Raw genomic sequence first — 16683 nt, forward strand, 5'->3', positions numbered from 1 at the left:
TTCCAATAAAAAACAGTATACAAGGTGAGAAGCAAATAGGAGCTGCTTAACAAGCATGTGGCTTATTACAGGAGATGCAAGAGGCCTGGATTCTCTTCTTGACTTCCAGACAAGTCACATCAGTCTTTACACCTCACTTTCTTCTCTGGAAATAACGATGCAAACAGACTTTAAGATCTACTACTAAAGATCATTGTGTGTCATTACCGGCTAGTCAAGTAATATGTCAGATGGGTTTAAAGGTGACAACTGCCTATCTTATTGCTTATCAATAAAGTTGCATTTCCATTCTGTATTTAAACCTAGGAAATTGATCGTAAACATTCTGGTAATGTTGGTAAAGATTTTGTTTCTTGTCTTTCTATAAGGTTGAGTTCCGTGGCTCCAAACTTTTGAAAAATCACCATAAAAGAGTTATGACATGCATACTAAATTTTCCATTCAGAGAGAAAAGACAATAGCATATAAAACACACAAGAAACCTGTACCAGGAACAACTACAACACTTGTGTGAGTTTACTATCTCTTTATACTTTTCAAAAAGCAATTTGGCTGTAGCAGCAGGATTTAGTACAAGACTGATCTCCTCATTAAATTCCCAGATAACTCACACCCTTCCTCTCTGCTGAATTCCAAAGATATGTTCTATGGGACTTAGCACTAGAATGAAGCATACTGAATTCCTCAAGGTATAATTTTACCTCTTTCTTTTGGGAAAGCAGGAAGGAAAGAAAGGAAGGAAGGAAGCAAGAAAACATGATTAGATTTGAATCCTCTCTCATAATCACACAACCTTCCTGGCCCTCTAAGTCATCTATTGTGCTATCCAACACAACGAATGCACCTCAGTGATTCTACGTCATTTCCAGGACCTTCTATGCTACGGAAGAACAGGCTATTAAGTGCTAGCAAACCACGTAACTATGCCCTTGTTTCCAGCAACTAATTTTCTTCTTTTCAGAACTGAGATTCACCGACAATCTTAACTTTATGTTAATGCACTTTTAATAAAACAGTATAAACGTTACCTTTATTCAATATGGGGGATGAGAGACTGAGGGCAAGAATTACTTTTTAGAAACCTAAAATTTGGGAGACCCAGGTTACATCACCTGCTGTGCTAGAAGTTTCTTGAGTGGGCATTTTCACAAGCGTGAAACGTAAAACATGTCAACAGATATGATGAGAATATATATTAGGCACTGCTAGGTGAAAAAAGTTTAGATAAGAAAAAAGTATTATTGCCTCCAACTACTTGATTTAAGTGCTAGGGTATGCACAATTACATTTCTATATTCCTATGTTTATAAAATATAAAGGTTATAACTAAACTCAAAGCAATTTAAAAAAAATAATTGTGTGATTTTAAGCAATCAAAACTGTAGCCTCAGAACAATCAAGACTGTATTTCATTAGGTCATTCACTTGCTGGACTCCAAACACTCCAGTGCACTGTGTTCGTCAATATACGGTTGCTACATATATGGCTTTTCATATTGGCAGCAGTTTGATGTACGTTATAAGAGACCTCTAACCTGGATAATTAATTCAGAAACGTTACTGTGGTTTGGAATGCCATCCTCTTGATCACTTGCTAGTATAAAAGGTACAACTTGACTTTCTATCCAAGCACCTGTCTCCTTCAGAAGAGAGAGGTACTCTTTTCCTTCTTCAGAAAACTGGAAAAAAAAAATTACAAGTTGTTTACCAATGGTCTTCCCAATTCTTCTGGAATTTCCTTATGCTGTCAGCTGTAATTCCAGCTTACACTGAAAAGGTATACCTTGTTCTGAAGATGAATACTCAACCTGCAAAAGAGGCTGAAGGCTCTTAGGCTAGTTGCTTGATTGCAGCTACCAGAACCTGCATCAGTTGCTTTCAGAACTGAGCCAAGAACCTCCTGAAATATCAAGGTTTACATTTATATTTTCCAGGAAATCTTTTCAAATGTGTCTTTTCTCAGCAGCTCTAAACAAAAAACTTAAAAAAACCCCAAACAAACCACCAAACCACTCAAAAACACAAACCTGGAAAAAACCCGAAAATCAAAAAGCCAACAGGTATGTTTTCAATTTCTCTAACTTGCAATTGATTTTCAAGCTATTCCTTAAGTGTACATTCCAAAGCTCAGGTGTCCCTTAAAAATGCTCGCCACTAGACCACAAAAATTTTGAGACACCTAAAAATGACAAGCTGGTTAAAATCTGCCATCTACAAACAATTCTGAACTATTATACTTCTAGTTTAGAATATTTGTTTGAAGTACAAATCAAAAGGAAAATCTTTTAATAAAGGGGATCATGAATCTTATTTTTTTATTCTTGCAGGCCTTTAGTTTGACTCAGGCGATGTATGATACTAAGCACTCTTTTAAAAGCACTGTTTATGGTAAGGAGAATACTACCTTTGCAGCACTGAGAATTTTCAAAAGCTTCATCAGTTTCTTTTTAGGAACAGAGAGTAGGCAACCACGATTAAAAGGATGAGTCAATAAATATTCAATGTAATCAATTGCTAATTCTGGCTTAGATTCTTGTGTAACATGGAGACGTACTCGTCGTTCAGTTGTTTTAATACTCTAAACGAGAAGAAAGCACAAAGACAGTACAACACTGTTAGTATCTTACTTTACAACTAATTTCAAAGCAGAAAAATAAGGCATTAAAGTGGCTTCTTCTATTAAAAAAAAAAAGCACAATGCCTTTATGAAATCTAGCAATTCCTTAATTCTTTGACATATGCGTATGCACACCTTTCTTGGGGTTAGTTTGTCAGACAGCCAATCACAGGCTAATTCCATAATATGTCCCACTTGACCCCAGCGACACATGCAGTCTATCAGGGTTGAATATTTGCTTTGGTCAGCTCCATTGTCAATATTTCTGAGTCTGGCGATCACACCACAGCTTAAAAGAACACAAACAGACAGAGACACATTAGCTTTACATCCATTAGCGTAGAAATCATTCAAAGAAAATCAACCAGTACAATATCAAAAAAGATGCACCAATGTCTCAAAGGCATATTTGCACCTCACAGATTTTACTAACGTACTGAATTTGTTTAGTGGATCCATTTATCCAAATGGGTATTTAATATGTTGAGTTGTGAAAAATTAAAAAAAATATAGTCAACAAGAGATTTCTTGTCATTCATATTTTGGATTTAAAAATAGTACCTGAATGTAGGAATAGCAGCAGGGGGCATAAAGGATGCCAGAATAACCAATGGAGTCACGCAACGCTCATCCTAAGATAAAAAAAGTAAACTATATGATGTACACATACAGATGCACACAAAGCTAAAGAGAGTACTGAAAAATTATGACTAAATTATCTCAAATTAAGGATTTCCCTTTTTCACTAGAAGTGGAACTGAAAGAAGCTCATAACATGTGGCTTGCAATCTGAAACTTCTGATTCCTATTCTCAGAGGTCAATTATCAATTATCTTATCATTCAGCTTTCTGACGAACCGTCAGAACAACCACCATGAATAATTATGGCTCCATTAGCTTAATAACCATTGCAAAAGAAATAACAGTTCTAGCTTACATTTGCTCTAGCAGAGGCTAATACCTAATTGCACAATCACGACACCATCTAATTCCTCTCAAGTAACTAGTGCCTTAAATGAATATTCATTTCTACCAGAAATGTGTAAGACAGACTGTAAAGGAAAGGGTGCTTATCTAACAATGTTAATGTAAAATGCATTACAAGTTGTTATAACACACAAGGTCTAGACCATGACACCGTTTCACTCAGATTATATAGAAAACAATCTATGTGAAAGGCTCTTCAAAAATTGTATACTGTATGTCCAAGCTTCATGAATACAATCAAATGAAATTATTACCTACTTAGACATTTGGAGAGCTAAAGCCTTTTAAAGATGATTTTTCAAAGTACATTTAAAAGCATATTTGTAGCTTTTCAGGAAAGAGACAAGCTGCTTCAATCTGTAGTCTTTTAGAAACTAAGCCTCTGATGACAGGTCTTTTTAGATCCAAGCTGCTTACTCACTGTAAGAACACCAAAGTCAAAGAGGTTGCTTGCTAAAGCTGGTTATCTTGTCTGCTCACCAGAACCTTTCAGGAGGGATGGTACATCCTCTACCAAAAAAGATTTGGAATGTCTTTGAAAACTTCCAAATGCTTTCAGGGTAGAGAGAGCATTTGGTATATTTGTGCTGCAGAATATTATGTAGCAATTAATTGCTTTCCACTCCCTGCATATCTAAAGCAAACTCGAATGTTGTTAAGTATAACAGCCAGCACAACTCAGTGTACTTCAACATAAAAGCCATAAATAAAAAAAAAAAAGAAGATGTCCAGTAGATAATCCTTCTAAATGCACTACAGGGTGCAGCAGATACTATTAGCCACTACCAAAAGATCAAGCAGACTGAAAATGACTGATTTTAATTAATTGTTATATCAAACCCAAACAATAAATAAATGCATCAAAAGATCATTACAGAGTAGAATCAAATTAACAGAAACCAAACATAAGAAAGTGAAAAAAGGAGCCTCAGCTGCTTCAGCTGCCTGTTCCAGCAGCTGGATCACAATAAGAAGTGGTGGTAGTAGAGGGGTTTGAGGGGGGGAACAAAAAAAAAAAAAAAAAAAATGTGGACTCTCATCTACACTGAGTAGTTTTTCTGCAATGGCATATTTTCAGTTACTGATTTCCAAAAATTCCAAAAACATTCACAAGAATAGAAAAGTATAAAAACATTACAAGGAGAGCAATTTATTGCACAAGTATTTGTGTGTTGACTATTTAGCTAATGGTTCGTCAGTCAGACCTTGCAATTGGAGAATAGCTTCTACCCATTTGTGGAATTCCAAGAAACTTGCTATTGTTATGGTTTGTGGCAACAATGAAAAAGAATACTTAATGCCATGAAAATAAATAAAAGACATAACACATGAAAGCATCTGAAGAAAATGCTAAGCACTTACAGGAACACCTCGGCTTTCTTTACCTTAAATACTTTAAAATATTCAGGAAGTACAGAAGCAAATTTTCTGATAGCATAATCTTTGGCCTCTTCATTGTGATCTAGTGCTTTCTGAATACTTCTCCAGAGAATTACAGCAATCTCCAATAAACTTGCCATGCTGGCCACATCGTTTATTGACAACACATTATTCAAGACCTGAAATACAAACACGTGGATGATATTGCCTATTATATTCTCAAATATAAATTTAGGTTAAAATAAGGTTTCAAAAAAAACCTGAAAATCCTTCCGTCCTTTCACAGAGGCATTGAGTTTGTCATAGAACATGAACTCCACGATTCATTCTTACTCTCTCTATATAACTTGAGTCATCTTGCGACATTAATTTTTTTGAATAATTTAATTGCAGAATTAAATCAATTTTAATTAGTACTTGAATTAGGGAAGTATTCATTTAAAATATGCTTCATATTCCTTCTATCTTATTCTAGCTACTTCACCAAATTTCTGCTATTGCAGGCCATGAAAACACCATAGTGGCAGTTCTCCCCTTCTGATTCCATGGATGCCCAAGTGCTTTCCTTCAGATTTCTGTCGTATCATTAACTGCCCACGTCTTAGATTAAGCACCACAGAAAAAAAGTTACCAGAACTTATCATAAAGTGGACTTCCTTACACTTGTATTCTCCTTTTCACTTTCTTCTTCATCATCATCATCATCATCATCATCATCATCATCATCATCGCTATCATCGCTATCATGAAGACTCTCTTTCATTGCTTTCTGGATGCAGGCATTCAAGCAGCGCCGAATAGTAAGCATCAATTTAGCTACATTTGAATATAATAAGAATAAATTAGACATTTACTATTTGTTAAGAACGTTGCTAATAAATGCTTTTAAGTGTAACGCTGGAAAGCCAGCATGAAAAGTAGGCAACAGAACCAGAAATAACTAGTAAAAAAGGTACCAAATTTCCTGGTAAAAGGAAATGGAAAAAATGTGAAAATGCTTTATATCCTCAAGTACGAAGAAGAAATGGTAACATTATCACCAGGTTCTATAATTTTATTTTGTTAAAAAAAAGTCTACTCAAAAAAACCCCAAACCCAACTACCAGCTTATCAAATCAGGATTAGAGGAAGCTCCCACAACTCCTACATTCAGCTGGCATAGCTATTAACGACCTATGTTCGTTCAATAATACATTCCCTCCAATGCCAATTCCAATGATTTATAAAAGATGTAGTAGCCTAACTGTTGCATTCCTTAATAAGAAGCTCATCTCTAGATAAAAGTGAAAGGATTATGTCCACTCTGGTGAAAGTACGACTAGCTAAAATATACCAGTGCATATTATTTCAAAAGTACCCTAACAAGGTGATACAATCTGTCAAGGGGCAACAGTTTGGGCATTCTACCCAAGTCTCTCCATGCTGGCTACTTTGTTTTTAGACGATCAGAACTCCTCTGAAACAAAATTTTCCTGATTTTACTTGGTTCAGTAGCACTTTTATAAAAAAAAGCTATATTCTGTGCAGTACATATCCTCTTCACTGAATATTTCTGAAGCTTTTAATGGGAAGGAAAGCTTTTTAGATTTTGTTTGAGCAACTTGAAATACTACTGATCCACAAATCTCAGATAATCAGATTATCGGACATAAATATTTTTCACCTTCTATATAATCTTCCACATAAAGATATCAAATCATTTGAGACACCAGGGTATTTTATTTCACTATTTTTGCATGATAAATAAGTATCAACTTAGATATTAGATAGTCTTAAGGTCCACGTGAGGAGAAAGAATAAAAGAGAGACCAGATAACAACACCTGCTAGGGAGTATAGTACTGCACTCAAGAGAGGAAACAAAAAGCTTTGGTCTTCTCATTGCTGCAAAGGGTTATGACTGTTGTCACCAGGGTTCATTGCTGGTGCCAAGAACTGAAAAAACCTACAAAGTAGTATCATACTAACAACAAAAGAGCTAGCAACAACATACCACTGTTAGAGAAAAAAATTAAAAAGCAATTACAGGATGTGATATTAGTATTTCCAAAGACTCATAAGGTTTTGTACTTTACCTATATTGGTAGGGGCAGTATATTCATAAGCATATTGGTAGAACTTCCTAGCTGCTGCTGAATTCATCTGGATGAGTGTAACACAGCGCTCACACCACACATCCTCAGGTTGGTTAGTGGGAAAGAAAGAGTTGAATAAGAGGTTCACTATGCGTCGTGACACAGGCCGTGAATCAACTTCAAGACGAGCCAGAAGATGCTCCATGGGACAGATTTTCCAGAACTTTTTAAAGAGAGAAAAATATATTACAGCAGTTAAAAAAATAAAGAGGAAAAAACAATCACCTTTTAAGTGTTGTCCATATGAGAAGTCTCAACAAATATAAATAGCATTTTCCAGAAAAGCATGAGCTTTTTTAATTTTTACCAAAATACCAGCATTTTCTTGAGGTCACATATTGCTGCAACAATGCTACTTTACTGTTCTGACACACCTCTAAACCTCCTGGTATCTCTGACAGAGCGGTAAAATTCTGGTTTGAGCGATTCCAGCTCAATATACCTGCAATACTAATGCAATTCCATAGGTATAGGGAAGAATTGTTTACTCCACAAGGGTATCAACACAAAATATAATTATTTCTCATTATGTGCCATGTTTCATATTCTCCTCATAGGACAAAGTAGGACCAAATTACCTACACATCCTAAAAATGTGCATAGAACAGGACCCTTTCCAAAACCATCCTAAATCATATGTGCATCCCATTGTCAGCAGAGCTCTAGCTTATTTTTAACACAGTAACTGAAGGTTATGAAATTCAGAAATAAACAGCGCATTATGCCAGCAGTGATATCACTCACATTTGTAACTTCTGTGAGAAAATCTTGAATTAGGCTGTGCACTTCCGGATTAAAAAAAAAAAAAAAACAACAACCCAAAAAAACCTCAAAACACACCCCAAAAAAACAAACCCACCCAAAAAATAGAGTTTCTTGGCACTGAAAAATATTGTTTTATTCTTGAGTAGAAATATTTGCAGCAGCTAATTCTACTGTGGTTTCAAACTATGAGCAGCCCTTCTAGAATTACCATAAAAGGTCAGTTCTTGGAACAAGCATCAAAGTTATCCCAGAACTTACCAGAGATACATAATACATTTTTTTAAATAAATAGGAAGTTACTGCAAAACATCTAACGCTTACTAGGAATTTTTTTCTTTTATGTAAACCTGATCTTTTCTTTAGAAGATAAGAGTCTTCTAATACATAAATATAAAGCACAGGCTCGATGGAAGATACCCATTATGCCTAAAGAATGAACTAATACCTAAAAAAGCCATCCCTGAAATTGAGAATTATCTTTTTCCTCTGCCTTTAATGGCAGCAAATTCAGAATAATTCAGGAAAGCCAAAAAAATTGTTTGCTTGAACTTTCATACTGAATGACAAATAACTTTCAAACAAGATTTTTTTATACATTTAAGAGCAGCATGAATAACTTGTTTTTAAAAGACTGTACACAAAGAAAAACGATTGAAAGCATTGTTGATGTTGAATACAAGTTAAAAATGCTTGTTTGTATTTTACTATACAGATAACTGACACTAACAGAACAATTCATGACCATAGGTGTCAGTCCTCTAAATCATACTTCTATATCATATCTTCTGAAGAGTTAAAACTCAGGACAAGAAGTACTAAGTGTCTGGGAGGTTACAGAGTATTGTAGAAATTAATATTAAAAAAGACATTAAAAGATTAGAAAAATTACATGTAAACAGATTATTAGGGGAATATGCTTACTGAGTATTTTTAAAATAATAAATAATAACACAAGAATACAATAGAAATGGTGATTAAGATTTCAGAGGCCAGCAAGTTCAGAACAACAGTTCTGTGATCTGTTGTTTCTGCTGATTCTGTGAACCAAGTGATGTATCTCCTAACACAGAGGCACCATCAGTGTGAGGTCCAGTGTCACAGCGATACTTCTGCCACTCTACCTCAGATTCACCTGGTAAAACCTGGCTTTAGAAACCACTGAAGGAGAAACTTCCAGACAAAAACCCCTATCTTTTAGAGTACTAACGCTTATTTATAAGTCTGAATTGCCTCCTCCAGTTATCTCCAATAATCTTAACAACCAGAACCAATTGTCTAAGTAAAGGCACAGCTGCACACTGTAATTCAAGAAGATCTGCAAACGTTATTAGAACCCTGAAGCAAACCTTTTGTGCTGACAGTCTGAATGATAATACCTTGTACTTGCAGTGGTTGTCTCCATTTCACATTTTCTGTGGACTTGCCTAATCAATGTATTGACATATGTATTACGGAAGTACCAAACTTGCTGTTGCATTATTGTAATCCTTATCCTGAATTTGTGTGCAAAAAGCTGAAAGCCCTCAATTCTGAAATCACCTCCCACTTGTCTTCTGAGCATATTTTGGGGAATTTGGAAGGTACTGAGGTGGTCTAATCTCAATAAAATCTCTTTGAGGTCCTGTCACCAAAGCTGCAATGCATACATTTGGCAAGTAGGTAATTCTCATGTTAGGGACAGGTATGTTCCTTGAGCACTGAAGCCTTAGAAGTCTAACAAACCAAGCATTTATTTAATTCTCTCCTGAACAATAGAGACACATACCTCTGACTTCATACAGTCTATGTGCCCAGCACAAGATAAGCATGTCCTAATAGTTAGGCTTAGCAAGAGACAAAATATAAAACTGAAAATAGGAAAACATTAACAGCAGATAGTGGAGAAAGAGCTCAAAGATGCTATAATGCTTAAGGCTGGACAGTATCACCCTAAATAAGAATGCAAAGTTTGTTCAAAATCACTATAAAAAGATACCAAAATCCCAAAGGGCATGCCCACAAAAGACAAATAGAAGTTATAAGAATAGGTAAATAAATCTAAATAAGCAATTCGGTAAAGGCATTAAACATTTAGAAGGTGAAGGAGTCCTGACTTGGGCTAGCCCGCTGGAAGGAAGCGTGGTGGGACCGACTGCTCTGCCCTGGCACGGCCAGGAGAGGGCAGGGAAGAGAGGAACGCGCCAAGAAAAAGGTCTGCTGAGTGCTTGGGATGCCAGCTGCCACCAAAAAAAGCAGTAGAGCACAGAAAGGCCGCTGGACCTAGTAATCATCCCAAACTACTCAAAAATCGTGGCAAGAGGGAAAGGAGAAAAGCGTACTTGGTTCAACTAAAAAGCAAACTTTCTAGCATGTCTATAAAAATCTCTGTCACAGCACTATCTCACATACTTAATTTTTCTGTGAAGCACAGCTACAGAAAGGCTGAAAGTGCACCAGGACTAGTTGCAATTTCTTTTTTTATTTTAGAAGATTTTTCAAGGATTTCATTAGAATTCACAAAATTACTGGAAAGAAGTACTTCTATACTACTACCTAACATTTGGATCAAAACCTTTCAAATGGACAGAAGTGACTACCAGCAACAGAATCCACAACTCTTGGAAATAAATCAATTATATACTTAAATATATGAAGAGGAGAAAAACTGAAGTTAACAGTATTACTACATTAAACACATTTTTTTTTTCCTTTTAGGAATACTGAAGTAGTCTCAAAAGGCACTTTTATTATTTTTTTTAAATAAACATCTTACCTCCTTGATACTTATGAAGTGTCAGTTATCCTACCTTAGCAGCCTTGGTAGCCTTAATTTTCAGCAGCATATCAACAAAAGCCACTCGCACTTTCTCTGAATTGTCATGAAGACTGTGTTTGACTGCTGGCAAGAGCTGTTCCAGTAATGGGTGACTTAGTTTGTTGTCCAAAATGAATGGTAGGCACTGCAATAAAAGAAGATTATGCTAAATAACTAAATAAATTTAATGAGTAGATTTGCAAAAAGATGTAGCTAGAAATTGTTGAACCGGACCATGACACTTCTAAAGTTATATTAAGTAGGGACAGACACTGTCCCTATGTATTTTTCCCATAATACTCTTTAGTAAAAATTGCTATGGTTATTTCATATTTCCAGTGAACTCATTTCAGACAAAGCAGCTTCAGATCTATACTGAGGCCACCGTCTTGCCTTCTACCTGAGGACACAGTGCCAAGTATTTCTTGTGGTAGCAATACCAGCTCCCTAAACTACGCTGATTTCAGATGAAAAATACATCCTTTTTTTGCCAAGTTATTTTTAAATCAGCACTTTCTGCTTATCCAGTACAGACCCCCATGCAGCTGTAGTGGAGCAAGTGAGGATTAACATGACGATAGCTCCAAATGAATGCTGAATTTACACATACACAATTTTTTTAAGTGAAAATACTGCTTAGGGAGTTCATTTTTCATTCCAAGCTATTAGTTATTTACCAGATGCCACAAAGATGTAGATGAACTAATCTTAACATACTGAGCAATGCACAGGAGGCCAGCATTCCCAGAGGAACAGTACGCAATTACATTCATCCAAACCTCAGAATCACCAAGTGGGATACAAAATCCTAACATCATTGTGCATGTTTAGGGATGGGTTAAAACCATTGACACAGAAACATACTGGAATCCGCCTGAATATATTTTCAAGTCTAAGCTTAACTTCTAATAGCTAAAATAACTAAATGATCAAGTCCAACCAACACATATAAGACTAGAAATGCAAAGAGAAACAAAGCCAAACAGTCACTATTTTAGAAGGCATTTGTTCATCCCAAATGTGTGGCTTTTATAAAACGTGTACAACACTCGCATGTATTAGGAACTTTACTGCATAAGTCATTTTGCAAAATAAGTAATTTCCTTAAGTGGCCTATACTAGAAAATAGTGCATCAAGTAAAATATAAAAATGACAATCATGATTTTAAATTTAGAAAAAAAGATTTACTTTAAAAACAGAGCATCGAACATCAGCAGATGTTACATCGTATGCCAACTCTTCAGTTACTTTTTTTAACAGATCAGCAAGAATTGTTGGAGGAATCATCTCCCAGTATTTGGATGTTATCTGAGTAACTCCGAGTATCCCTGTAGAGCGGACAACTGGATGAGGATCTTCCAAAAGACTCTAAAACAAACATAAGAATAATGTGAGTATGTGCATTTTTGTGACTCTACTGCTGTTTGACATTGACCTATCATAAACAAATAGCATTCCGTTACCTTTTAATCATTATACAAATTGTCATACTATGAAAGAAATGTAATATTAACATTCCCTCAAGGCATTTTATTACGAAGCAAACTAGGACATTTAAATCAGAAGCAAAATTAAGACAAATATTGGCCATTTTTTTTAATTGGAGTTTTGAAATAGTTTTTTTAAAAAGAGCTCACATTAAGTCTTACATCTGTGATGTAATTAAGAATATTTAGATTTCTATTTATATATGAGCTTACACCGGCCACTGTTCCTATGCAACAATATAAAAACTTTGAAATTCATTAAAAATGTAAACATCAGATAATTGAAAGACAACACTCAGGATTTTCCAAACATTTTTCTTAATGAAATACTATGCCCATTCTCACCCATCTAGACTGGTGAAGAGTTTTTTAGGTTGTTATCTGCATTATACTTAATTTCAAAAGTATTTAGTAATACAGTACCAAACTTCCATTGAATGCCTACATATTAAATGTAAAGCTCTCCACCAATACTAGGTTAAGTAAGATTCAAGATCATTACTCATGCATCTAGTCTTTCAAAAGCATCTTTCATTCACAGAATAATGTATAACAATCCCAAACACTTCCTTTTCAGAGTTGAAAATGATGCATGTCATTTGTTGTCAACATACTACAGAAATATAAAATATTATTTTTGCGTTTTCTGCATCACAAGACTGTGTTTCCCTGTAAATACTATCCTAAAGTTTCATAAATTTTAATTGCATCACCATCTTATTTTTGAGTTAGTTTTGATGAAAGTTTCATTTCAAACATTTTAATTTCATTAAAACTCACAAAGAGTTCTTCAAACTGTTTCTGAATTTCATTGTCCATTTCTTCAGCATTAAAACTGGGATCACGAACAGGAAAAGCATCAACAAACAAAAATGCTGCATTTGATCGAACTTCTGAGTTTCTGGCCTGTTACAATGAAGGAAAAAATATTTTTTCAGTAAGTAAGGACAGACTTTTAATATCAAATGGCATATCCTGTCAAATACTGCTCTCCAAAACACTTTAGCAAGTTAGTATTTTAAATTAAGTAGACAGAAGAGATGAATTTTTAAATTTATGGAAGAACCTATAGTAACATATGATTTTTTTTTCTTTTATCTTACATTTTTGCCCATTCAGTAAAACCTCAGTTATTAGTACAATCAGCTTTCAAGGCATATCAGCTTCAATGACCCTGAAGAGTCACAGTCAGAGCCCTTCTGCTCTCTGTAATGCTGAATAAATTAAAAGCAATTGGTTTTCACTTGGTCACCTCAGAGCTCCTCTTCAGAACACAAGAATCTTGAATTCAAGCAGATTTAATTAATTAAATTGCCTGTCAAGAGACAGGCGATTTAATTGAAAAGCTCAAGCTTATTTCTTCAAGAAAACAGTATTTAGAAACTAAGTACCAGCAAGCCTGGAGAGTAACGTATCCAGCATAAGCATATTCAGTTCTGCATCTATGCACGTAAGTAATAGGACCATGTTCTGAGCTCCAGGCAGTTCCTCAAAAATCTAAGGCAAGCCTCATAACCCTCAGACATTTTACCATTTGTAATAGTTTTCAGTGTATTACACTATATATTTTGCTGTAAAATGTAAAGAAAAATTCTATGTTTAGACAGTCAGCGAAAAATAATTAGCTCTGTGGACTTCTAAAGGACAGAAAAAGATAGCAGGCAATGAAATGAGAAAAGACGAAATCCAAGGTATCTCAGAGAGAAACCTGAAATCTAAACATCAGACTACATTTTATTGATCAAAGACAGCAGTGCAATGCTACGAGCCTCTGCTCACTTCCTCTTGGAAGGAAGAATTTTGTTGAAATTTTTAGTCCAAGTTAAAACAAACAAATGTGTGTGTATATATATGAGATTATATATATGCAGTCTAATAAACCATGCAAAGTAGGCTTAATTTTAGCAGGAAGATAAGAGACAGTTCAGGGAACCTTCTGACTACTCTAATCATCCAATTTTTTTTCCTCCCTTGTCATAAGGGACATTGAGATCAAAGGCAGGAAAAAGAAAAATAAGGACAACCATGTAATAATTTAGAACTAAATAAACTAATAGCAAATAAAAACAGAAAAACACAAAAGAAATGAGCAACAATTACTTAATGTACAATTTATTTTGTATTTCCCGTCTGGACCAATCTTCCTACGGTGGGTCACATCTCTGGGTAGAGCCAAAAAAAAAAAAAAAATCCAAATTCTTTGAGCCAACAAAATTAACAGCAATTCGAAATTTAATACTACGAAGGCAAATAAAGCTCACATATACATTCTTTATTTAGAGACTTGTGCTTTACTTTATTTATCATGGATAATACATACAGTCCAAAACTAAAAAGATTATAAGTCTTCAATCCTATAAAGCTGTACAAAATCCTTTAACTTTGATGTTGTCTATATTGAAGTAGTAATGCATAACAAGCTAATATGTGAATTCAGGGTGAAATAGCTCTTCTGTACTAATATTTCATGTGAAAATTAATTCAAATATGTTTTTGTGCAATAACCTAGACCTTGTCTACCACAGCCATTCCAGAAAGTTAATTTTCATAAACTTCCTAAGCACATTACACTGAATTCCATTAAGCTCACTTTAATTCTGAACTGAGTACCCACAGTTTAAACTCCTGCCTTAATTAATTGGAATTTATCCCAAATGTATTTGCATATTCAAGCTCATAACAGAGTAAATGTCTTCACAGAGGTAGAACCTAGGACTTTACATTCATATTCTATTTTATTCCACACTGACTTTTCCAGGCAGAGGAGCCTGCAGTTATTTCAATGACTAATGTTTCTTTACCTTTATGCTTGTACTATTCTGAGGAACTTTCAGAGACCTTTTAAACAATATTTTAATTTTTTTGTTCAATTAATTTTCAGAGCTTTCTTTCAAGTTTCATCTGGTGTTACAGGTCCTGAAATTCACTTCCAATTATTTAAAATGCTGGTTTTCCCTAGTAAAAGTTAGTTTAAAGGTGTGTGATGATAAAAAAAACCCAACCAAACACGATACTTTAAAGGAATCACTTCCTTCAACAGCTTGAATTCCTGGAGGAGTGGTTCTTGACTTTTCGAGCTTGAAATAGCTTAATCACTACTTATCTCACAATAAATATCCGTATTTTTAGATTTCTATAGCTTCTTATACTAATAACCAATCACTGCACAACTGTCTCTGCTATGCTTGCATGAGACTTACTTTTCATAATAAAGTAATGAAAAAAGATGAAGTTACATAAGGGCTTATATTATAAAAACTTAAAGTTGCATAAAGGCTATAAAATATGCGTAGGTAAAAGCCACAGAGAAACTTGTGCAATCTAAGTATTTGCAAAACAAGCAATTTAGAGAAGATACAGAAAATTATGCATTACAAATATGCATTCTCAGTTTAAAGATTTCAGAGATGAAATCAAATAGTTTCAACACAAACAGTTCTGGAATCATTTGTATTCTTACAACTGAGTTTTTTCCCCTTTCTGCGAGAAGCAGCGATAAAGAGGTCCTTCTAAGAGTTCCCTTTCTGCTTTATAACCAGTGTTCTAGAACAAGATTTATTCTTCACTATATTAGATTAGGGATTTGCACACTGGCTAAAATAGGAGCATCAAACTAGTTATTTAAAATTAAACTGACATTTCAAGCTTTGGATGAGAATCCATATCAGTAAGGACAACTATAATCTTCCCTTCAGAGTTCTGTATCTTAAAGCTACTGGTGATTCTGAATGACAGCAAGTTATCGTAAAAATGCCAGATACTTCAGGAGTACTGTATGAAAAACAAAATTTAACCATACAAAAGTCACACAGCAAGACAGTGGCCTATACGAAAATAAAGTGCCAAATTTTGACGGTAAGTCACATATTTCCTTTCACTAATCACAAATATGGTACTGAATCATTTGGAATTCAGAATCTTTCTTTGCACTGAATCATTATATGATTCATATAATTGCGGCATTCAATTTTTCACAATCCTCCCTTTACCATTCTGAAATCTACATTCACAACAGTTGGACTATTTTTCTGTATTAAAACATATTCTCTGTGACCTATTTGATAAGTCTAAGCTTTAAGTGCTTAATTACATAGGTAGAAGCTGTCAAGATAAAAATGAAACAAAAAAAACCCCCAATAAACGCCCACACACAAACAAACAAAAAACCACCCAAAAAATCTTTCTAAAATTCAGATTTGTTCTAGCAACGGAACCATTAGTGATGTGAACCTTATGAATAGCAACTGTTAAAAATCTGAACCACTTCTGGAATCAGGAATTTCTCCCACTGTCTTGCTGCAAATCAATAGTTAACTTTTTTCCCCTCAAACCATACCTTTCTGTTACATTTCTTCAAATAAATCTATGCAGATTTAATAAAGTTTGACAGAATGTTGATCTGAAGTACTCTGGTCTTATATCTGATTTAAGTCCTGGGCTTTGGAAAGTGAACTATTCGCCTCCATTTACAGAGAGCAACTCCCTTAACAACAGAATACTATGTTTTGCTAACCACTC

General features: G+C 34.7%; 1 protein-coding gene across 1 annotated transcript in view; it reads right to left on the minus strand.

The window, feature by feature from the left end:
- Positions 1 to 16683, minus strand: part of NCAPG2 (non-SMC condensin II complex subunit G2) — a 50183-nt gene that overhangs the window by 15278 nt on the left and 18222 nt on the right. Inside the window, exons 11-21 of the mRNA XM_063323860.1 lie at positions 12946 to 13071; positions 11867 to 12046; positions 10670 to 10822; positions 7059 to 7281; positions 5646 to 5800; positions 4990 to 5163; positions 3179 to 3249; positions 2753 to 2906; positions 2405 to 2578; positions 1784 to 1900; positions 1536 to 1679 (exon numbers count right to left, since the gene is read on the minus strand). Coding sequence (XP_063179930.1) covers positions 1536 to 1679; positions 1784 to 1900; positions 2405 to 2578; positions 2753 to 2906; positions 3179 to 3249; positions 4990 to 5163; positions 5646 to 5800; positions 7059 to 7281; positions 10670 to 10822; positions 11867 to 12046; positions 12946 to 13071 — 1671 coding nt within the window. The remainder of the gene's footprint in view (positions 1 to 1535; positions 1680 to 1783; positions 1901 to 2404; positions 2579 to 2752; positions 2907 to 3178; positions 3250 to 4989; positions 5164 to 5645; positions 5801 to 7058; positions 7282 to 10669; positions 10823 to 11866; positions 12047 to 12945; positions 13072 to 16683) is intronic.

Source organism: Chroicocephalus ridibundus, chromosome 2 (assembly GCF_963924245.1).
Source record: "Chroicocephalus ridibundus chromosome 2, bChrRid1.1, whole genome shotgun sequence".
NCBI classification, from domain to species: domain Eukaryota; kingdom Metazoa; phylum Chordata; class Aves; order Charadriiformes; family Laridae; genus Chroicocephalus; species Chroicocephalus ridibundus.